Source organism: Haliotis asinina, chromosome 2 (genome assembly GCF_037392515.1).
Source record: "Haliotis asinina isolate JCU_RB_2024 chromosome 2, JCU_Hal_asi_v2, whole genome shotgun sequence".
NCBI lineage: Eukaryota > Metazoa > Mollusca > Gastropoda > Lepetellida > Haliotidae > Haliotis > Haliotis asinina.
In genome coordinates, this window is record NC_090281.1 from 67,604,157 (window position 1) to 67,629,203 (window position 25,047).

Here is a 25,047-nt window from a genome sequence, read left to right on the forward strand (position 1 = left end):
GTCCATCTGGTTTATTTATTGCAGAAGGCTATTTATCTATTTGAAAGCATTAGTCCATCCGCTATAGGTTTTTATGAACCCTGGCTCAGAATCAGCAGCATAAATTGTTTACACCTAGGATGCGACAGCTGCAGTGAAAAAACCACCTGTTTCTGGTATTGAACTGTGCACGCCAAATACTGATAACTGATGCTTACGGAAGAGATGTGGTGTAGATGTGGAGTAGGATAATATTTTCCCCATCATCTAGTTACAGCCACATCATCAGTAGAATCTGTACTTCTGCACAAATATGTATTGCATACTGATTAGACATCTTCAATTTTGCTGTCATCTGCTATAGAAAATGCATTAGGCTTCAGCAGTTACTGATTAGAATAAATCCTGCACTGGCAATCAATATTTCCAATTACATAAATATGTCGTAAAAGATGCAACTAAGATATTTTGATAATGGAATAAATATTGACTGAATTTTCCTACTTTCATTCAAGCATTACGCCAAAATTTTCTGAAGTGACATTGGGTATTATTTAACCGATAGATTTCTTGCAAATGGGCATGTAGTTGATTTCAAATTTAGGGCTTAGTTCATGAGAACACATATATACCAATCTTTTTGTTTGTGTGCATAACTGAAGCTAGCAGTATAGAAAATATAATCTCTATGGTAAAGCTCCATGTCCAGTGATAATGATTACCTCAGATTTCATATCTCTTTCACCATGTTTGTTATCACCCATTAGTTTTTCTGAAGTATTTTTACTGTATGTAAGACTGATTTCAGTGGTAGCTTCATTACAGTGTGATAGCCTAGTACTTAAAGCATTGACTTGTCACACTGAAGATCCATGTTTCATCCCCCCATTTGGATACAACGTTACAAGCTCATTTCTGGTGTCCACTGCTGTGATATTGCTGGAATATAAACGACATATAACCATACTCAGTCAATTGTAGCTTCATGTATTATGTCTCATAAGCTTTGATCAACAGCAACACCATGTCAGTTTGACTCTACTTTTTTTTTTTTGTACATCCTTTGGAAAGATAGAGATAGAAAACTTCTCATTCTTCGATCCTCCAATAGAAGTTTCTTTGTCAGACTACCATCAAACACAAGTAAAACCAGTCGAAAGTGTAGTCCATAGTAAGCAAATTTGTATTCCGCAAGTGAAAACAACCAATTCTTATTTCTAGGTTTTCAAAGTTGGAGTTTTGTTTCCCTTTAAACTAAAAGACTATTAGGCATTGCCAGACCTTAAATTCATCTTGGATGTCCTAACACAGAAGTGCATTTGGCTGTAGTTGAGATATATGTAAATAACATGTGGAAGTGATACCTTGCTGACAAGTATTGTTTTGACCCAGTACTGGAAGTCCCCTATACTTACACCAGCTCCCTTTCTAAACACTTAAGCATGCAGGCCTTTAAGTGCAGCCTGGAAAATCCCCCACTCAGACACAGGTCATAATAGCTTCAGCTTGTCACAAGGAGAAACTGCATTCCTATGATATTCTCAGCATGTTTGGAGCACCAAAGATTTTATTGTTTGGGGGAAACTGCTCATAAGACTGGCATTTTGATATAATTTGGGGACACATAAGCTTCATACATATTTTGAAACAGTTAATTTTATATTCTTTGTGCTACCATTGATTTTCATGTTGGCATAATTGCGTAAGTTTTAGCAGACAAGAAATATATATGTAAAGTTGTTCAACATACAGACATGTTTACGATAAGAATTACAAATATTTTCACCTGCTTGAGATGATAAATAAGCATTGTCTTTGGTTTAATACCCAGATACTAGTCAGTTTATGTTGTGTATGCACATGAAATAAGAGATCTGTTCAATGGGACTCGTGCATTTGTGTAACATCTTCAATAATAGCTATTAAGAGAAGTGACCTGAGCTTTATCAGGATCAGTTCTTCTAACAGGCTACATGTGTACTTGCTGATATGTTTGTGTGAGAGAGACAGCTAAGATAGCTAGCTGGCTCAGAACAATGATGACTGGCTGACATTCCTATCTTGTTTGGTCTGGCAGTCAGTTAGCTGATATGGTGCAGCTTATACAGAACTAGTTACAGTAAACATGGCTATACCAATTGATCTCATTCACAGATCGCCACTCTGGTTTCACTACCTTCAATATCCTGTTGTACATGTAAACACCTCATGTTACCTTTACAATGAAAACCGTGTTGGGATTAGCTTAATGTTTCCACAATTTTATGTTTCTGATATTTTTCTACCATTTGACCTTTCTTCTTTTAGATGTAATGTTTTAGTATGCATTATTAAATAGCAGAAGGAAAGATATCAAACACCAGGGTATCAGAGCATGACAAATCAAGTATAATCAAAGATATTTTCATAATTATTCTTATCGTTTGTAGATGACTGGTAATTTATGAAATACATATCAACTCTTATCATTTGTTCCTATTTTAAGCAGCGTCAGCAGCAAGATAAGAATGATGTGCCTCACCAAAATGGCCAGGATCACCTGCCCTTTCACTCTTACAATGAAGGAAGTAGTGTCAAGTCTGAGACAACTCAGGATAATGCACCACGGGTACCACAACCTGGAGGTCACCAGGATGAAAAGTGAGCTTTACCGAGTCTCAGTACATTTTGTCTGTTTAGTGTAGACTTTTTGCAAACACGACTCTACAGAAAGCAACCTTACATGTTGACAGAATGTGAGCCTCCTCTCAAGGAACCTCACTGTGTACATTTGTTTCACATAAAGGAACATTATTGACAAATTGTAGCATTGTCCATAGATTATTATTCCATGAAATCAATGATTGAAGGGGTTGCTGTTTCAGGTTGGAATCGGCAGAAAGATACTTAACAAAGGCTAAGGAACTGAAGCACCTTGCTGATGTAAGTCACTATCACCTACAGTATTCCAGGCCTTGTAATCGTATCCTCTGCTGTCACATGATGTATCATGTTGCTGAAGAGCTCCACTTACACATAATTAGTCAAGTGTCTTGTTAATGCCACACTCAACATTCTTTTAGCTATATGACATTCTACCCTGACTCAAGAAAACACTGGATTCTGATTGGTTGTTCAGAAAAATCAGGTGGCATAAATTCTGGATTGACGCTATCTGATTTTAGGCCTTTTCACCACGCATTATCAAGTCTTATTGTTAAATCTACTTCCATTTGACCACAATGATGGCGGGTAGTAACAACTACAGCTCCATGGATTTTGACGCTGACTCGGGAATTTGCTACATAGATCTCTGCAGTTTTAAAATTTTTGGATTGAGGGCGCTTCACTACGCATGTATATACAAGATTGCCGCACTACCTCAGCTTGACCACCAACATGACTGATCTGAACACAACAGACAGGGTGGAAATGCTGATAAAAAACATTTATTCAAACTCAAAAAATGCAATTATATGATATTTCCTCCACAATTCTATGGGAATTTCACTATCATATTACCCTCTATTATAGAAACATTCAGTTACAATACAGAGCCCCTAACATGAAACAATATCTAACACATAAATCAGAATACCTTGCCAAAATACACCCCTATCTATACAAAATTGTGCAGTAAAACGTTAGTAAACATTTACCTACCTGGAATATGGTAAATTTGTTTTCATTTCGATTGGGAAATTCGAAAGATTACTCATACTCCATCATGTCACAATAATATCTGTCTAAAATTTGAACCACCGGAGTTCTGTTCTGCCATCATCCCCGAAAGGCAGTCACTGCTATGTTCGTACACTTTGAGAAAAGCTTGGCCTCAATACATCCATGATGAAAACAAAGTTTCCAGGAATCCCAAGTTAATCGCATGTACACACATTTTGACAAAACTGTTTTGCCGCATGCCAGGGTGGAAGCAAGTACATGAAAGCACAATCGACACTCGCCCAGGATAAAAATCAACAGTTTTTGATGAGATACAGATCATAGGTCTATCACAAAAGGATCTACTCTTCGATTCTGGAGGGTTCTGATTCAACATCCAGTCAAGTATTTTCCACTTTCACGTCAAATTTCAAACTTTCGCAAAATATAAACACTGTCTTGTCCGCCATTTCAAACTGTTGCGTAACTCTACTTCCATGAAAATAAGTACGTTAGACGATTCCATTCTTGTGTAACCAAGGGGGTAGGGTATCACGGCAAACAAAACAAAAGGCTGGCTTCAGTCGTGTAGAGTTGGGATGATAAAAACAAGCTCTTAAGCATTACATTATTGCATTCAATAAACAGTTGTTTGTTTTCTTTAGACAGAATATTTTTTATGTTGAAATATTTAAAAAATACGAAAGGCACCAACCACTCCCTTCACAGACCAGATTAACTTGCCTCTCATCCCTTGCAGAATCATGCAGTGTCTTCTGCAGAGCAAGGAAGTTCCATTTGAAATGGGTCATGATAGAATGGAGATAAACCTACTGTGTTTGAAAATCAGAGACATGCTGTACTGAATTGATGGCAACTAAATATTACAATTGAACCTGAAGCTGCGCGTTCAGTTCCAATTGAAATTTAGTCGCTATCAATTCAGTACAGCATGTAGCTGATTTTCAGACACAGTAGGTTTATTTCCTAAGTGGTGTGTAAATAATCTAGTATTTGACTGATTTTTAAGATCTCTATTTACATGATATAACAGATTGTTAAAGATTTCCATATTTTCACGATATGTCACATTGCAGAGGAGCTCACAGTATTTGTCATGTAGCCTACTGCAAACTGTTGAAGAGAATATTTACATGACATTGTGTATCATAATTATTTCTGCCCCATACATACTTGTCCTACAGTAGACAGCCCTACTTATCCCTGGCTTTGTTGTATGTTAAACAGAAGGACAAACCGGCCAAATTCTCCCTGTACATCAAGTCAGTGTTATCATTCGTCCAGTGTGGCTGTGCCATGGAGAAGGAGGCAATTAGTGAACCTCAGAAGATATTCACCATGTATTATGAAACACTTCAACTACTCAAGTGAGTAACGTCACCAGTACACATGTAGTGTACATGTAAAGCTACTGCAAACACAGGAGGATATACTTGAATTGTATTGAACAACTATTCTGTAGAAAAGATCACTATGTCAAATTGAGATGACCTTTTTGCACAAAGATGGCAGTTGATTATGTTGGTATAGTACCATATTTACCTCTATATGATGCACATACCCATTCTGGAGTAGGGATTTCTTGAAAAAGTGACCTGTATTTCAAAATTAAGTTTCAGAATAAACTTTGACCTTGTACAGACAGAACTTAATATTCTGACATCAATGTTGGGTTATTTGATATTGAGCTCTGAAAGTGTTATCAAATATCTGATCATGTATTCTTTTGATCCAGACAAGTGATACGAGTGCGGGTAACATGCATTGATCCTGATATGCCCATCACAGACAAGAGGTTATCAGTATTATTGTAAGTATTTCAACCTTTCTTGGGGTAAGATTCAGTGAATGTACCACCAAACATTATAGTTACCATAGTTACAGATATCTACATTTACTATCCAGCTGTAAATGATGAATGTGACATTGTGTCTGTAGAAACTGACCACCCGTCCATGGCTGGACAGTATGAGTCAGTAGTAGGCAGTGTGTAATCTGTATGTCTGTCTGCAAGACAAAGCAATGTACTGGCAGTAGGGTGTGTGTGTCTGTGTCATCAGCTGACACCAGACAAATGAGATGAGTCTGCTGCTGTATTGCCCCAGACAATGACTGGAGAGGCACCCCGAGGCATTAGTCACATTATTCGTGATGCATCACTTCATCATGTTTGATTACTTGTCATAACCATACTTACTGCTGATATATTTGTCTGACCTGTCTGCTGGTTCTTAAGGCTGGCTAGACTGGGAAGACTTTGTAGCATTCTCTAACGTTAGGAAGATTTAATGGTTTCTTGTGATATGACAGAGTTTCATTGTAGACTTTGGTAATAACAGTTCTTTAGAGTTATGTTGTCTGTGCCAACTGTCCTAATGGTTACTGGTATATATTTTAGGAGAAGGCTCATGATAAAATACTTTCTCTGTTTCAGATTACGCATCCAGTCATTGTTATGTCTCAAGTTATTTCAGTTAAAGAGGCCAGAAGTATTGAAATTCAAGAAAATCATCGATGGTGACAACACCAAAGTACGTACAAGGAAGCACAAAAAGTACTGCTGTCTTGGAAACTACCAACTGAATTTATTTCGTAATTTGTAGGCAACTTCTTGCAAATGAAACACACTATAATGTTTGGAAATGTTATCACCTCTCCATGTAATGTCCATTCATGTGAAAGTATTAAACATATTAAAATTCATGCACCCATGGATGTAAAATCTTCCGATGTATTGAAGAAAAAATGAGTCAATTTTATATTACATATTGAGGTTGGGTAAAAAGTGTTTGTTTGAATGGTGTAAAACATCCTGAGGATGCTGCTCACTTGGATGTATATTTACGTAACGGAACATTTATCTGCCAGTTCTGAATCCTGATTTGTGTTTTTGTAGACTGCCTCAGCCAAGTCCCCCCATCTCAGCAGCATCCCAAACCGCAGTATAGGAACCCCACCTCCTATCTCCCCAACACGCTCCCCTGCTGGCAGCATTGGTTCAGTCGGATCACAGGCAAGTACCACTTGATCTTGCAAACATGCCCAGTCTCTGTTGGGCAAGTGATGATGAAGGGGAGATAACTCACTAAATATTTTACCATTAGGTGATCAGCATAACTTAATGCAGTGAAACTTTACTAATTAAAACTTTTGTTCTGAGCACGCTTGTAATCAATATTGAGACACAATTTGTTATGATCAGAGTTGAATCTGTGTCCAACCTTTGAGCAATTCAAATCAAGACTGAAGACCTGTATGTTTTGCTCGTATCACAGTGACATTTAAGTCCAGTGAAGACTTCCTCTGACTTTCATCTGTACATGGTCCCCTTTTTGTGCTTGAGCAGGCATATCTATCTGGATTGAGCACATTCTAAATGCATATTTATTTCTGAAATATGTTTATATAGTAACTGTTATTGATACTTGAAACAGTGTTTGAAATCCAGGGATTCTTGTCATGTGTAAAATGTGAAAGCTTTACAGGGTTAACCTCAGTAACCACACAAACCACCTTCTGTTTTATCATTGCATGTAATTTTATTTATGACTTGACTGTCTACAGGGTAGCTGTGACTTGCCATCCAACAAGCTAACAAATGGTAACTTAAGCTCAAGTGCCACCACTCCCATGTCATCGCCAGGGACTATCAATGTCTCACAGCGAATGCATTCCGTCATGCAACAATATATCAACTTCTCTGGTTATCTTGTTACCAGTCATGATCTCTGGTTGCAGGCAGATAATGCTGCACAGGAGTTTAAAGGTACGCTAAAATTTTCTTGTTGATTTAAAAGTGATTCTTATGATTCTTGCATTATGTTCTTTTTCTCCTAATATGGGATGATCTCATTTTATTTTGCATTTCACTATTATAAGGAGTACTGCGCAGTGGGATAGCCAAAGGGTTAAAGTGTTTGCTTGTTACAGCGAGGACCGTGATTCGATTCCCCACATGGGTACAATGTGTAAAGCCTATATCTGGTGTCACCTGTGATGATACTGCTGGAATTTTGCTAAAAGCAGCACAAAATTAAACTCAGTCACTGACTCAAGATCTTTGAATATGATTTGGGCTGTAACATCTCCCAAACTGCCAGACAGCATCATGTTTTGTTTGACATGGAGACATTATTGTCTCCTTCATGACACCACTTTTTACCCAAGGGGTGTTTCGTGTGACTGGTTTACAATTATCCATGTGACTTTTTTGGAATTATATGATTAGTGTTTCATATCCATGACAGTAAGTCCACTCAGTGTTGGTTATGTTGTTTTATCTTAAATATATTTCTTTGTTACAGAATTTTTTGATGTCCTTGACAACACCTGTGGCCCCCTGTCCTTACACAGTAGTGTCTTACAGCTGGTATATTATGTGAATGAAGGTTTACGTTTGCTGAAGGATACATGACATAGAGCTTGTCCCAGTGCTCACTGACAAGACAACCAGGTGCTGAACTAAACTGGTCAACAGCCTAATCAGTCTCATTATATATATATATATATATATATATATATATATATATATATATATATATATATATATATATATAATGTGATAAGTCAAGGACTGAGAATATTGACTCCATAAGTGCTCCCTTCACATCTTGGCTGCAGCATTGTGAAATCCGTATCATGCCAGACCTACATACCAACAAAATATTGTGCTTTTCAGTGTACTGATCATCAATGTTGCCTGTTGCCACATTCTATATTGTTTGGACATGTTCATTAATCAGAGAGTCACCACATAATGAAACAATGAATGAAACTCAACGAGAAAGTATGGCAACACAGTCTTCATGGTTTTGTTTCAACCCATTCTTGAACTCATCTGACAGACGTATTGTCTTCCAAAGGTGGCCATGATTTGCTCTATGAATGGGACATATCCAGCTAGGCTCTGAAGATTTATCCACGGTGCAACAAAACATTGCCAGTTAATGAATTCACTTCCAGTGGCTGTAAAACAGCAAACAAGATCCATCAGATCCCTGAAATATGTGAAGATAGATTAACCAATATGTGCCCTCTAAATGGCCATCACCATAACCCAGTGCTCATTATTTATTGTAATTTATTGCCCTGGATGAGGAGCAGCTAATTACATGCCTACAGTGACTGACAGATCTCGGTGTTTTCCCGCTCTCCTAGTCCACAACCAAATGCAGGCATCCCTACCTGTGTGAACAGACCTCTCTTCTTAATACAGAGATGCAGGCCAAGTCATATGCAATTCCAGTGGATGCACATACGGAAAGCCTGCCCTGAGAATCTCACCCTATAGAACTGACAGTTTGATGCTGCATTCAGTTGGCTGGACATTTTGACACTATGAATGGTAGACTGTTAACGTTGGCAGGATGCTGCTGCTTCTGTGACCACTACATTGGGAGGGAAGTTGACCTCCTCGAAACATGTGGCTTACTTTTGTACTCACATGACTATTTTCTGTTTGTAAATTTGTTTGGAAGACTACCACCAGTTTGGATTCTATTCTCAGCTGTACATATTCTCATACCTTTTTGAAATGATGGTATTTCTGTTTTTAAGTCCACTCCACTCACTGTGTTATACCCAACTACCTTTTATGAAATTGTTTGGCATTTGTGTGATGTCCCCTCTCCCTATAACCCTCCCTTCTGTGTTGCTGTTCTTCATGTTGGTGTTAGCTCTCAATCTGGTCAACTGACAGCTTCCTAGCTCCAGGACTGTACGGGCGTCTGTGGCTGGCTCGTCAACCTGCACAAGTGCTGTGTCCTTATTCTGTGATTCTCTCTTGTCTTGTACTGTTGGATTTGGGAAATTACCAGTCAATGGGCTCCTGAAAGGAATCAAAATGCCAAAAGTTGTCCAAAACATTTGCACATACATGAAATTGTATTTTATTGTTACTAGAGTGATGAGTTATTTAAAGGATATCAAGACACTGGAAAATATTTTCAGCTTTCCATGTATGTACATGGCAAAACTTATCATAATAACTTTCTTTGGGATAAGGGGTTCATGTGTTTCTGCTTCCAGTTTATACATATATGGTACAATTTTCATGCGTCTCATTTCATTTGTGTCATGATCATTTTTATAAATATATATATACATACATGTATATCTTTATATATATATATATACATATACATATACACTCCAATATGATGGTGTTTGAGCCAGTCAATATGGTCTGAGTCAGTAGCAATAGGCCCATCATGTTTTGTAGCATTCAATCATGTGACAATGGGTAGCCAGCGGTGCTGCTACTGGATGACTCTGGAGGTTGGAACAACATGAGGAAATACTCCACAGCAGATGCCATGACAGCTATGACACCGGTCTACTAAAACCATATCCTGGCTTACTCTTGAGACAGCATTGGAGTGTCACATCCTCATTCCAACATCATCAGTAAGACACATGGTCATCACCTCTCTGGAGTTTCCCATGCAGTAAATCAGTGTTCCAGAAGAAAGTGGTTTCATGTACTTTCTAAAAATGACTAATTATTGATGTTTGATTTATGTCCTGTGATAGAAACATTTTTGACTGTGGCAACAGAGGAATCAGCTTTTGTTTGGTGTAGTATTTTAAAAGTGTACTGGTAGTTAATTAAGTTCACAAGCATACTGATGAGAAATCTGTTCAGTGTTTTTTCAGTCATAATTGTATTTTGTAAATATGTTCGGCCATACAGCAATTAATTTATGCTATGGGGCCAACAAACAGAATCTGTGTGTTTTGTACTTAAGTATGATGTTATGCATTTCTTCCTATGCATTGTGAAATTCAGTATTGCTCACCCAAGACACTGTCAAATATTCTCCTTTATCAGATATTATTTTGCAGAATTCAAAATTCTGATATTTATTTCCCCAATTATGTATGACACACCAATCACAACTATCATGATTGACTAAGGGAGGTAACTAACTATTATTCATGTGGCTTGTCATTGACAATCTTGCATTAAGGCAACTCATTACATTTACACTGTCAGACAGAATTTGGTGCTGTAAGCATCATCTACACATGATACAAATGTCTTGATGTAAGCTAAACACCATTATGGCAAAGGCCATGTCAAGTCCTCTTCAGTATTCCTCTGATGTCAGGCTTCACTTGTACTTCAGGGAAAACAGCATTTGTATGTGCAGACAGTTAATTCAAAACTGCAAGTATTTTGCATGAAATGTTGTAGAAATCTAAATTATATTCCTTATTATTAAGAGAAAACATATTCTTTAACAGATGTATTTTTATAGCAATGTTCATGAATACTAAACTTGCAATATATGTTGATGTTCTACTACAATACTGGCATGTAGTCAGAATGCAATCAAAGCTTTGTGGAGAATTATATTTGAGAAGTTAATGAAAAATCATGTTACAAATCAAATAATAGACCAATAGTCTGGAGGACAGATTCACTGCAATGATATGTTTCACTCCAAAATAATCCTCACTAATGAACATCCCCTGGCTGCATGATATCACAATGTTAAAGAAGAAAGCAATTCTAATAATAGATCATATTCAATAATAGACTGGAACTAAGCTGTATGAATAAATTGTATTGTATCAATGCTTCTGTTATGGAGATAATGTGATAATAAACATCAGACATCTGAGAGAGCACACCTGTAACCTTGCGACAGCACAATGCCAGAGAGGCATATGCAATCAAAATAATTACTTGCAGTCAATAATTGTACATTCACATTCTTACTATAATTCCATACTTGAATCTATTTTGTTGATGAGATTATTTTGCATTATAGTGATTTGTTGCATGAAATAATGAAATCATAGGTTTCAACCAACAAGAATTTCTTGTGCTACTGTGTCATAATGAAGTGCTACTAGAAGTGTCCTACATTGTTGCATGTAATTGTTACACCTATGCAGCTCACGTTACTGTTGTGACGAGGCAGTCACACTGTTTGCTTCTGTAATTACCTAAACTTTGGACTTCACTGGTTTCCTAACTATCATAGTTCACAAGCCAAATGTTATCTGCTGTCAAGACCAATGCCAGTTTGAAGAACACTGATGCTTGAGTCTTCAATTTGAAATCAAATGACAGGATTTAGAAAAAAACTGCTTAACCCAGTTTATTCAATGTTTTAAGGTCCTATGGGTAATGATATGCAATAAACAATCAATATGCAATACAGTAGGTAATTGTTATTTTATGTTTGGACTAGTTATGATGAGCAAGCAGTTACTTGACCATTTCAGTGTATGAAAGTAATTACATTTGTAGTCCAAGGTTTAGGCACTTACTCTTCCATATTGTTCTGACTTGATGAAGCACATTTGTTGCAACCATGACATTATTCTATACACATAAACCCTCTCAATATTTTTCTGTTGCTTCCACTAAAAGGGAAAATTAATATACTTTTTTAGTTACCATAAGTTCATATTGAAATGCCATGTTTGGATAACGGTTATTTACTTAACAGATAAAAATCTTAAGTAACTTAAATGAAATTATCATACCTTTTTCAGTGACATACAGTATATGCTAGATACATTTCTTTGGTAATCCCACACATTTTCAAATTTTGAAGATCAAGCTATAGGTGAAATCTTATCCCTGTGTGTACAGTATTTACAGAAAGAATATTTCCTTGAAATTTCTCTGTCCTTGATTTACAAAGCATTCACAAAATTCATCTGGACATATTTGTTTTTATGGACCTCTTTCTTACTTACAATCATTCCTTTAACTGGGACTTCCATCACAGTGGATTTGATTATTCATATGCCTACTCTGATGTTGAGTCATCTCGATCAGAGATCAGAATGATGCCAGTGCTGATACCATGAAGCAAAACACATTTGATGATTTCTTAGTAATCTTACCTTATTCATTTCTTTGATTTTAGTGATTCAGAAGGCAATGAATGTTCTAGGAGTAGTGTACAAGGAATGAAACCTGTCTTGCCAATACAATCAGCTCTTGAATATTCAAATTAAGAATGTGGGGTTTGATTGAATGGGGATTTTTACATGCCTTTGAAATAAGTATGCAGATGAGCTATGACCTCAGACTAAGAAACTCTGAAATAGGATGTCCATAATGGGAAAGAGGGAGGGGGGACTGGATGTGTTTCAACATGTGTCTTATCAGTTCTTGTACATTGTACTTCTTTTATTTATGTCTGTTTTAGTTCACTTTGTACATACCTATTATGTAGATGATCTATCTACCAACAGTGAGTAATACTGTTAACAAATTATGCACAAAGTACATGTTTTATAATTATTGAATTGCATATTGATAATTTATGTAGTTATTTATTGACCTCAAAGGATATGATTTTATTTATTTGGGACTAAAGAATTAATGCCAGCTTAGATAAGTTGACAAGACAGTTTCGTGCATTATCTTACAGATATGGAACTGTTTTTAACATTTCAGTGCTGAAACCAAATTTATTTCTGAAGCATAATGTTTAGGAATCATACTTTAAGGGCAGGAAATCAGGCATTATTTTAGTTATTCACATATCCTAGTTTCAGTATACCAATTTTCTGCTAGAGAATCCAGAACGTCAAAAGCTTTGTAGATTGTACATTTTGAAAGGCACCAGAGAGCTGTCTTGTGTTATTTACATACTAATAACATATATGTTTATTAAAGTTATTGCCATAGATTTAAATTGTGATTTGAGTTAGCATAAATGAATTTTGAACCTTTTTGTATGATGTATTTCATAGTCCATTGCTGTAACAACAGATCATCTATATCGCTACTGACATGTCCTCAACAAATGTTTCTCTATATATGAACTGTGCCTATCAGGTGATCATTGTCATGTGTACAAAATTTTTGATCATTTGGACTCCATGCTCATGCAATATCAGAAGGGAGTCTTGGCTGTACTCATCATTTAACAATTTCACATCCATTGTAAATATGGTTAGGTTATGAATTACATTTCTGTTTTGTAGCTGTAGTTTATTTTAATATTTTAAAGCTGACATTTCTTCTTCAAGCAGAAGAAATGCCAATCTTTTGTGATGTTGCCTAAGAGCTACAAAATGGAAATGTACAAAGTTTTCCATGATATTGCAGATACTCTCATGCTCATTGTTTCATTGTAAATATCTGAGCAAAGAAATGCAGCACCGTGTCCTAGTTGGAGTAATCTTCTGCTGCCACATATGTGTGAAATGTTGAGTACAGCTAATCTGAGTGCTCACACTCACTTCATGGTGACATTATTCTTTCTCTCTCTTTTTTTGTTATTTTTTTTTCCTGCATACATTATCTCATTCACAGGTTGTGTATGTTCTGTTACTGTGGTTATTTTGTTCTCAGCTTCCATTAGTTGTTCATCCCTCATGCCAATGCTGTACATAGCTTTGGCAGACTATGCTCCAGATATTATATATGCATCATTTCATGTTCATTATTAAATACAAAAATGTGCCGTTATGATGTATGACTTCTGTTATTTTTCTCTTTGTTCACATATTACAGTCAAAACATGAAGGAAGCCATGAAACTGCCCAAGAACATGGTATTCACATTTTAAAGGTCAATACTTGGCAGTTTGTTGGCTATGTTTGTAGTTGACAAATCAGTTAGTGATGTGCTGATGCTGTTTTGTAAGAGCCATGGTGTGTGAGAAACAATGAAAGAGCTCTCTGGAATTGATGAACTTCATCAACATCACTGGTATAATTTGAAGAACCGCTTGAGATATTACCCCATTCCTTCACAAAAGTGTGGATGTCTTTGAGATATTTCTTATCAAAAGTTCACTAGTGTAAATATAAGTACTCACTTCAGGCAACTGTTCTAAACTAGATTTTGCAAAATATTCCATGCTTAAAGGTACTGTTTACACATAAACTGATATATTGCAAATCAACTTCATAATGTCGAAAAGATTGTCATGAGTGAATGATAAAAATGAGTGAAACCTGTTAAATTCTTAACAAAATTTAACACTGAAATGCAGCTGTTCACATGCATATTTGCATATGCTTTTCAGCAAGCTGATGCATGATCCTTGCGCAACTCATCTACAAAAGGTTTGCAGAACTGTTTCCCCTAAGTTTGGGGAGCAATTAGTCTTCCATGTAGCCACATATAAATACACATAACATTTATGACACTTTAAGAGTCCCATACAAGTGCTATCTTACAAGATACATATGTGACAGATGTTGTTGAAACACAAACGTGCCTTCTGATGTCTAGGCATTCTGGTAATGCCCCTGTTTGGGGATTCTGTGGTAAGTGTCGGATGTTGCAGAATACAATGTATGTCATGCTTCCTTACACTAGTCATACAACATTAACATACTGTCTTAATATTGAAGGGGTGGTGAGGCAGCCTAGTAGTTCTCTCGTCACACAGAAGAACCGGATTCGATTCCCTACATGGGTACACTTTTTGAAGCGCATTTCTGGTGACCCCCGCAATGATATTGCTGGAATATCGCTAAAAGCGGCGTAAAACCAAACATTCACTCACGTAATCTTGAAAGTGGTGCTTGGCCTGAGCTTGGCACCACCAGAGGCAGGCTGTGCACTCAAATGACCTGTGAAGATCAGGTTAGCATTGATCTTCAGTAACTCATGCTTGTAATTTTAAGGCGGCTTACGGGATCAAGTGGTAAGTGGTTAAACGTTTCACTCATTACGCCAAAGACCCGGGTTCAAATCACCACATGGGTCCAATGAGTGAAGCCCATTTCTTGTGTCCTCCATCGTAATATTGCTGGAATATTGCTGAAAGCGGTGTAAAACTAAACTCACTCAATGTGGGTACCAGCATCTCACCATCGGACCAAGAACAAACAAGCAATCAGCTCTTTTCATAACAGATTAAAAACCTCATCCCTCAGCCCATGATCAGTTTCTGACACCCACCGAGCGGAGGGAATCTGTCAAAGTAGTCAAAGAAGGTCACTTGCAACTTGGGTCAAGATGACCAGCCTGCAGAAACTGAATGTATATTGCAGCCTGCCTTGTTATTTCTGTGACTGGAATAAAATACATTTGAAGCATCTCTGTTATTGCTTTATTATTATGCATGGAGAGGCTTGTTGAGGCATATCGCATGGTTTTCCAAGCACGTTGCAGGCACAACTATATACTAGTAGGCCTGATCAACCTTTTCTCAAAATAGTTGAAAGTATAGTGTTAGTGGCATGTAAACCCACTTCAAATATAGCCATGGAACACTTGATTCAACATCATTCATTTGATATCCATTTTTGTACTTTAATAGATCTATGAACGGTACTTTTAGTACGCACACACAATATGATTTTCGTCATAAATTTCATCGCAGTTCTATTTGGCAGTCTATATGGTAGCCTACGGGAAGATATGAATGCACAATGCCATTTTACAAGTTGTCAAATGTAACATGTTATGTTTGGGATTACACTTTCTCAGGGGTGAGAACTTTCTGTCTGGGATTCGAACCCCAAACCTCAGACTCGGGCAGGGTTTGTTAGATCCATTCTGAGTACAGAATGTTATTATTGAGGAAATCAGTTCATCTTTGCTGAACCAAGTATGGGCATAGAATAATCAAGCCTATAACATACAGATTGGTTTCATTACACCGTAAGGGGTGTCAATTTCTTAAAGAAGCAGTGATGGCGACCATTATGGCACGTTTACACTCAATTATATCATTATCGGACTACTGGGTTCGGAAATGTATACAACACTCTCACGTTAATTTGATCTAACGCGCTGGTCGGCTGTGAGGCTTTAGAAGTATTACAACTGGGCCACTGCTTTACCATTTAATAACGTACTCTTCATACAGCACGGCTCATGAATAACACAATGGATATATGTGATGCCACAAATGTCATATCTACGTCTATGATTTGGTAGATCTATAACAAAGGCCAAGGTAGTCCAGCATATAACTAGACGACTTCGCACTATACCAAGGTGTGCTCGATGTAGGCCTTGACTGGAATACGAGTTTATTCATATGAACTAACACCAAGGTTGAGATCTTGATGACAAGGTCCCAGTCGAGGCAAAGCCAACGGGCACACGCGCACAACATAGTATACTTAGACCTAGAACGAACGTCTCCTATGATTATTTCCTCATCTCAGTTTTTCCTAAAAACAAAGAACGCTCTATACAGAGATTAAAATAGTTATGCTCATTGAATTTATTATACATTTATATTTATAACATTCCCATTGGTGTGCAGGATGGTTCCGTGGTGTAGTGGTTATCACGTCTGCTTAACACGCAGAAGGTCACGAGTTCGAGCCTCGTCGGAACCTCTCTTTTGTGCCAACATGATTTCATATTTTCTATGAGCTAGAACCGTTCTTCATGAATGTATTGCTTCACACAAGTATTACATTAACAATGTATGGATTACGGGAAAAGAATGTGCAGTTGTCTCATTACTGTTTCACCTTCGATGGGACAAAAAGCAGACCATAGTTTGTTTTCCTTTCCTGACACCATTGCTGTGATACCGCTGAACTAATGTCATAAGAATATTGCATACATAATGAAGACCGTGTTTTACGCCGTTTTTTCCCCATCTATTTCAATTTTTAGCAAAACAGCACATATTCGAGAGTACCTCGAGTCTAAGTAGTTAAAGCGCACATAAAATCCGCTATGCGCCGCCAGGTAGAAACTCACGTTTACTTTTATTTCCTTTCATTTTTAGTAAAAAATCCTCCTCCTCCTCCATCCGCCTCCTCATCCTCATCCTCCTCCTCCTCATCATCATTCTAAAAGGGCCAATCTTGATACATGCCCTTGTATGAACTGGTATGATAAAATGATTTTAGCGCTGAGCACCTGGTATCAGCTTCATTTTTCAAAGACATATGGCATCAACACTAAATATTAAATATTGAGCTTTTCACTGAGTCTTGTACAATTGTATGAAGAGATGTTGGTGAAACACAGTCCGTAAACGAAAGGCTGATACAAAGAGTTTGACCAGACGTGGTATCTGCTGGGAGGCCTGGACTGACATAGCCAAGAACGAGATCATGTTCAATAACATGGACCTATTTACCACATAGCGACAGTGAAATAACCTAGTCACGTGTGCTGGACATCATGCATGTTTACTGTTCTGGAATTGCTTCGGAAGATATAGGCACTTACGCAACAGACTAAGATCTAGTTTCTGACATAACCATATTTTAGACTCATAAAACCACACAGTTCCTTAATTATATTCTTATAACGTAACAAAGTGCCCATTGACTTTCTTAGTTCCTGGAACGTGATAATTTAGATTTGCCACATATTCTAGACTTTCGTCGGCTGCTTTGGGTGTATTCGTTCAGTGTATCTATGGCAGACTACTTAAAAATCTGCGTTTGGTTTGTTGTTTAACATTGCACTCAGTAATATTCCAGTAATACCGTGGTAATCTGCAGTTGAGTCTGAATAAGACAATCTAGTGATCAACAGCATGAACATCGCAATTGTGATACGATGACATGTGTCAACCAAGTTAGCGAGCTTGACCACCCGATCCTCTTAGTCGCCTCTTACGACAAATATGTGTTGCTGAAGACCAGTTCTAACCCGGATCTTCACAGGTACCTGCGTTTGAAGGTATCATTACATGATCCTCGCACACCATTATCAGAGTGGCTGACAACATTTGCTATTCTTCCTATAATTTAGCTATCGAATCAGATACACACCACGTGTCGCACTAGCCTCTAACGTAACCATCCTTAGCAAACTCTATGTATTATTACTATGATATGAAATGAGATATGGTTGTTAACTGCACAAGTAGAGATTTTCAAACGTCGTCATTCAAACGGAAGCGAACGTAAAATACTCATTTTGAAATACCACAACGTTGCTCCCTTTTTACCTGGTGGTCATCCAATTCAGCTGGTTTTTTTTACTTTTACTTTCGCCTTATGCAGTCTACACTTTCACTACATACTTTACGGTAGTTAACGTGTCCGGGGGCACTCCAGCTTGGTTAAGCATATGGTTCTCTCCGGCAGTAGTCCCGAGTACCTATCTCTAGTCAGCCTGGGGGCGTTTATGTAGGCAGATAAAGGATGTGTGCCAGCTCCGTAGCTAGACACCCTCCTCTCATCCCCTGTATCCCCAGGCTACCCCAACAAAGTAAATCTCCCACATCGACCCTCCCATTCTCCCATCTACCCACAAACCTTCACCTGACCACAACCCAGGTCGAGCACAAACAGCGTACACTATGATCGCTGCAGTTTTGACTGAGAATTGTTCACCTGCTTTTGAATGATTAATTCCAACATATGATCTTCAGTAATAAGTTCATAAATACTGGCAGAATCCATTGGCACCTTAATAAAATTATTACTGAAGCAGTCAGTACCGTTTCTACTGATTATATCAGGACGGGTTTACACCTGATGGAACCTGTCCCACACCTCTGTGATCTGAGCCATATAGAGCTGATATCTTCTAACGTCAAGGATGTCGTACATATCGTTGGATACAAGAGTATTTACTGCCATGAGCTGTACTAGTATTAACAATTCTAAGTTATTTTGTACAATTTACCGTTCCTATTTGGAAACAAACGAACCGAAGAACGTCTTACATATTTATCTCTAAATTACCAGTCTCCGTCTTGCTACTGCACACCCACCCCAGTGTTCCTAACACCAGTCTCCAACTATTGTACACCTACCCCAGTGTTCCTAACACCAGTCTCCAATTATTGTACACCTACCCCAGTGTTTCTAACACCAGTCTCCGTCTAACTATTGTACACCTAACCCAGTGTTCTTAACACCAATCTCCGTCTTACTACCGTACATCCACCCGTGTGCCTCTAACACCTATTGTACTGTTGTACCCACGTCCAGGTGTCCTTGACACCAGATTGTACTATTGTACCCACGTCCAGGTGTCCCTAACACCAGATTGTACTATTTTACACAAAATGCCAGCAGCAAGACACTGGTGTTTTTGGACCGGCATAGTAATACTAGTATGGAGTTATCAGCCCATCCCCAGTCTCACTCCAACGCAGATTGAACACTACACTATTTGACGCCACGTTGTACCCGGGGGATACGATTCGTCTCAATCTGACACGGTGATCTCCGAAGGTATCTCCTATTCAACAATACAATCATGTTTACTTGCACATCAACAAACACCTTGGTTCATCATAACAGTTCCAGTTCGCCCCAGCCTACCCGTCAATGGGCCGCTAACACCTACATATTACCTATTATGATGCGTGCCCCTGTCGCAGACCCCCAACCCTCGGGGAGTCCACCAGTATAGTTAGAAACGCTACCCACTAATCCCCCTTCTCTCCTCACTAGCGTCCAAGGGGGATGTCAAGTTGACAAACACACACTTCCGATTCCTCGTAACCCTGTGTCACTAATTTCAATTTAAGTATAGTCCACTCAAATCTTGGACAAACACTGACCTATTAGTGGTCTCTGAGCCGTGCATGTGACGGCGATACAGAGGACTTCGTGTAATCTCTTTGTAAGATACGCGTTGGCGTTAAATTGTTGATTTGAGAAGCAATTACTCTACCGTCGATTACTTGTGGTCAGTGTTGAGTATATCTAAATTGCAATCTAGATAAAACATGTCAACTACCAACATGTCCAACATCAAGCTGAGCGGCTCCCCAGTCCCTAGCCATTTCCAATCGTATACGGTTTAATAGAAGTAATAGTCCGCGATTCTAGTTTGAAGTTGTAACAAATTGAAAGGCTGTGTTTGTCATGTTTACACAATGAAAAATGTAACCAGCTGGTGACGAGAAGTACGGTGTTTTTTGCATGACGATGTGTTATGAATGTAATCGGAGTGTGCCTGACAAGGCAAGGATCGCCTTCGCTGCCCATATTGTTTGATGTCAATAATATGTTGAAGCATTAAGAATTATTTGAAATTACTGTCCCGTTCCCCTGTTTTATCATTCCCGGAATAATAATTAAACTATCAAAGTCTGTTTTGAGGTCAGGGACTTCTTTTTAAAAATTTATACACATATTTTAACAGAAGTTCAGTCTGAGGTTATAGATGCAACAACTGATATGAACTACAGAATATTAATTTGTGCACTCGTCATTTCTACCATCAGTCTAACTACAACAAAGTATGAAGTGACTGGCTGATCAATATTTTCCCGTCCAGTGAATGTATTCTAGTTTCCATCTCTACCTCTTACTCATTACTAGTAATGTGTTAGTTAAGGGTGCGTCACTAGGTTCCAAGCTGAGTACATGTAGTCTACAACGACCCCCTTACACGATGTAGGGAACGGGTGTTACGTTGACAAACGGCCACGTTAATTAACAGAAATTAACACTGGCTTTATAAATTACATATAGTGACAGCACGAGCACCGATACCCGCGTCAAGTTGCGCAACGTCATCAACTCGACTGTAAGTTGCAATTGTCCCTACACAGTCACGGGGCCTTACCCTTGGCGAGGCCTAATGCCCTCTCTGTTGAGTCTCGTAATAATATGTAGTTGTTGGCAGTGACTAACCTTAGTTATGGCAGTTACCTCCGCTCGTTGGATCAGGCAAAGGAATCAGAACTACAATACGCAGAATGGTGTAATGTGCCTGTGTTAAATTAGCTGAACAACGCAATAAAACCTGCCAACGTCTTTGAATAGCTCAATAACGTTTTATGAAACAAAGAGGGGGGGATCAGTCGGTCCACTACATGCAGACAATCGATTTGTAAAGCACGCGTGTCCAGATAACAGCCGAGGTGGAGATACTTATAGAATGCAATGTGTTGTAAACAGATTAAAATAAAATTCCCATGCCATACAGAGGCTGCTAACCCATGATTGTGACGGTCTATGTTTGGGGTCTGTTGGAAGGTATTCCAGAGTCCGCTGATGGGCACGAAGGACGCAGATAATATCATGCTTCACATTCAACTTTTAAAACAGAATAATGGAGTGAAGAAAATCTCTAATTTCGGAAATTTAACTCCTTATTGAACCCTTTTCTCAAACTTATGAGGTTTTCTGTTCGCATAGTATTCAGGATACATATGTCAAAAAGGGAAAAGTTAGAAAGCATACAAGATTCAGGGATAGAGGGTGTTAATTTCAGCACCCCAAATGATACATCACCATATCAAATGCAGCAATCTTTATCATCATATTATATTCCACACAAATGTGTTAATGGACTGTTATTACCGCACGTATAACTTCTGCATTCCCAAGGGGGGTGTACTGTACGAGGAATCAGTGTAAATGCTTTAGATTGCTGTGCTTTAAATAAGTTAGATAACCCGTGACAGTTCCAAAATAATTACATGTACAGTAAATGCATATTACCGTTTTGGATGAAACATTACTTCTCCGTAGTACACTCCACAATTTAACAGATTAATTCAACATATTACTTTGGTAAAATCGATGGAAAAGCATGAATATTTCATTCTTTTTTTTATATAAAAAGCATCGCATGACAGACTTTAGTGTAAATATATTACATGGCAGAAAATTCACTGCGAAAACCTGTATGCGATTCTGCTGTTTTTAATGAATCACCCCAACAATACAAAACAATAATTCAGACTAAATGTACATGATACAGAAATTGCCCTATTGCCATTAGAGAATTTACATCTACTTTCTTCACAGTGCCTTCTTCCAACCTCTCTGGAACATATCCTTTATCAAATAATTTATTAAAAAGAATCAATAGATAAGGCAGTATAAGATCATATGCACTTTTCAACAATTCTGCTATCACCTCATCATTTCCTCCTGGCCCGTTAGTAACCATAACAGCCTTTACACTTTAATCTTTGGGCTATGTAATCTTCATATAGTCTTGATTCGTCACTGGTACATGGAATTAGTGTTTTAGTGAGTTTAGTTTTCCGCCGCACTCAGCAATATTGAAGTTATATGGTGGTGGTCTATAAATAATCGTGTCTGGACCAGACAATACAGTGATAAACAACATGAGCAGTTGGGATACGATTACATGTGGTCAACAAATCAGCGAGCCTGACCACCCGACCCCTTTAGTCGCTTCTTACGACAAGCATGGGTTGATGAAGATCAGTTCTAACCCGGATCTTCACGGGTCCTGCGATGGAGACATGATGGAACGTCACTTAAATACCAGTCAGCAGATTTGGCAATTAATGTTACTGAACAAACAATTGCAGTTCTCATCCGAATAATCTGGCTGTAGAAATTCTTTCACGGGCTTCAGAGTAATTATATCAGGAGAATCCGCACTAATATATAGAGGAAAGTCATTCAAAATTTCGATCTCAACTAACAAACTCTTATTACGCCATCTTAGTGATTTAAGTCTTACCCCTCATGGCCACAACGTGTGAAGCCCATTTCTAGTGTCCAACACCGTGATATTGTTGGAATATTGCTAAAAGCGGCATAAAACCAAACTCGCTCACTCCTTTCAGTCTTACAAAGAAACCCGTGAAGGTCCCGGGGTAGAATAGGCCTTCAGCAACCCATGCTTGCCATAAAAGGTGACTATGCTTGTCGTAAGAGGCGACTAACGGGATCGGGTGGTCAGACTAGCTGACTTGGTTGACACATGTCATCGGTTCCCAATTGCGCAGATCGATGCTCATGTTGTTGATCACTGGATAGTCTGGTCCAGACTCGATTATTTACAGACCGTCGCCATATGGCTGGAATATTGCTAAGTGCGACGTAAAACTAAACTCGCTCGCTCGCTCTTACAAAGACTGCCAGCAGCACGTCACAAGTTTCAAGCATGGAGGTCAGAGGTCAGGTATGTTCGGAAGCAGTTCCCTTTAGTCTCCCCAAACATAACGGAATTGATCATGAGATGCACATGCATCTGGAGCTACCGGTACAACGTCACGTGACATCAGTGATCCAGTATCAATACTTATGCATAAAGAAAACGCTTCGTTCGTGGGATGACATAAATAATCTGTAACCCTGGACTCTCCCATACTAGTCTAATACTAGCAGTTCGGTATTGGTGACCATTAAACAAGACAAACTGTTGTGTTGGTCGCATACGGCGTCACTGGCGGCGGACCAAAACGATTTAAACCTCTGTCGCTAGATTAACGCTCTAATATTAATGCTATAAAATATGTATAAATATTATCAACATTTAGCCGTTCTGAAATACCATGAACTGAAACCCAGACTCCTGTGTCGTCCTTGCGATGAGGAGGAGTATACAGACAGCATTGACCTCACCTACACCAAGAAGTGATTCAAAACGATTTAAACCTCTGTCGCTAGATTAACGCTCTAATATTAATGCTATAAAATATGTATAAATATTATCAACATTTAGCCGTTCTGAAATACCATGAACTGAAACCCAGACTCCTGTGTCGTCCTTGCGATGAGGAGGAGTATACAGACAGCAATGACCTCACCTACACCAAGAAGTGATTCTTGTATACTGGCCATTCCACACTGATACTGATAATCATAACGCAGCAGGGATGTACCGGCAAAAAGAGATTTATGAAATGAAATTGGTACAAGTGAAATGCTGGAAAGTACCGTTAGGTCAAAGATGATATCAATGTTTCAAACCTATGATCAAATCGTTATTTCAAGTTTTGGCGCATATGTGGAGTGACTGCAGTTGGTATCACCCCGGTCTGGGCATTACTACAAACAGGGTACTCCAGGTTTTGGTGAGGGGTAGACCACATGTCTGCATACAAACACCAGGTGACACAGACCACCCATTAGATCTATTACATGACAAACATATTCTGTATTACTAAATATATGAAAGTGTTGGGAAATATAGGTATTGTGCATTGAACGAAAAACGCATCAGGCCAAGATTATCCCTGTCGAGATTTGTTAATCCACCCGCACAGTTCTACAGTGGGGATTATCCCTAGGTTTACTGTTTCCACGAGCCAGCTGGATAGGGCAAGCACTGTGTGGCTGTACTTTCTAGAGTGATTGCTGTGCTGTCCGCATATTACAGCACTGCTACAGAAGGCTGTTTCTGGTGAGTTGCATAACAAGCACTTGGAAGCTGAAACTCAACAGGATAGCAATAAGCATGTTCCGTGGCTAGAGTCTGAAAGTGGATTATTTCAAATAAGCATGGTTCATTGAACATGCCTTAGGATCAGATATGTAGCTTCATTGAGTACTGAACCATTTTGAAAAAAATAAGTGAGATTAGTTTTAGCAGAGACCATATAATAGATTATATGGTCTCTGGTTTTAGCAGCTGTTAGCAATATTCCAGCAGATTCCAGCAATATCACAGAGATGAACACCAGAAACAACGACCAGCGAACCTTTTAACCATTGGCCCCTCGCAAGGCCCTGGTCAGTTTGTAACTCTGGTACCAGACACCCCATTCATGGGTTGCATGGGAGAGAATGGAGTAAATGAAAACAGCAACATAA

At 38.4% G+C, this 25,047-nt stretch overlaps 1 protein-coding gene and 1 non-coding gene across 3 annotated transcripts in view; both read left to right on the forward strand.

The window, feature by feature from the left end:
* The window catches only part of LOC137274188 (AF4/FMR2 family member 1-like), an 85,843-nt gene extending 77,704 nt beyond the window's left edge, over positions 1-8,139 (forward strand). The window contains exons 13-20 of one of the 2 annotated variants that reach the window (XM_067807234.1): positions 2,465-2,619; positions 2,844-2,901; positions 4,870-5,009; positions 5,378-5,452; positions 6,077-6,173; positions 6,539-6,655; positions 7,207-7,408; positions 7,947-8,139. In XM_067807234.1, coding sequence (XP_067663335.1) covers positions 2,465-2,619; positions 2,844-2,901; positions 4,870-5,009; positions 5,378-5,452; positions 6,077-6,173; positions 6,539-6,655; positions 7,207-7,408; positions 7,947-8,056 — 954 coding nt within the window. In that variant the 3' untranslated portion in view covers positions 8,057-8,139. The remainder of the gene's footprint in view (positions 1-2,464; positions 2,620-2,843; positions 2,902-4,869; positions 5,010-5,377; positions 5,453-6,076; positions 6,174-6,538; positions 6,656-7,206; positions 7,409-7,946) is intronic. The other variant, XM_067807235.1, reaches the window with a different exon arrangement.
* An 8,714-nt stretch (positions 8,140-16,853) lies between these two features.
* On the forward strand, positions 16,854-16,926 carry Trnav-aac (transfer RNA valine (anticodon AAC)). The gene has a single exon. It is a non-coding gene; the product is annotated as a tRNA-Val (tRNA).
* The last annotated feature ends 8,121 nt before the right edge of the window (positions 16,927-25,047 follow it).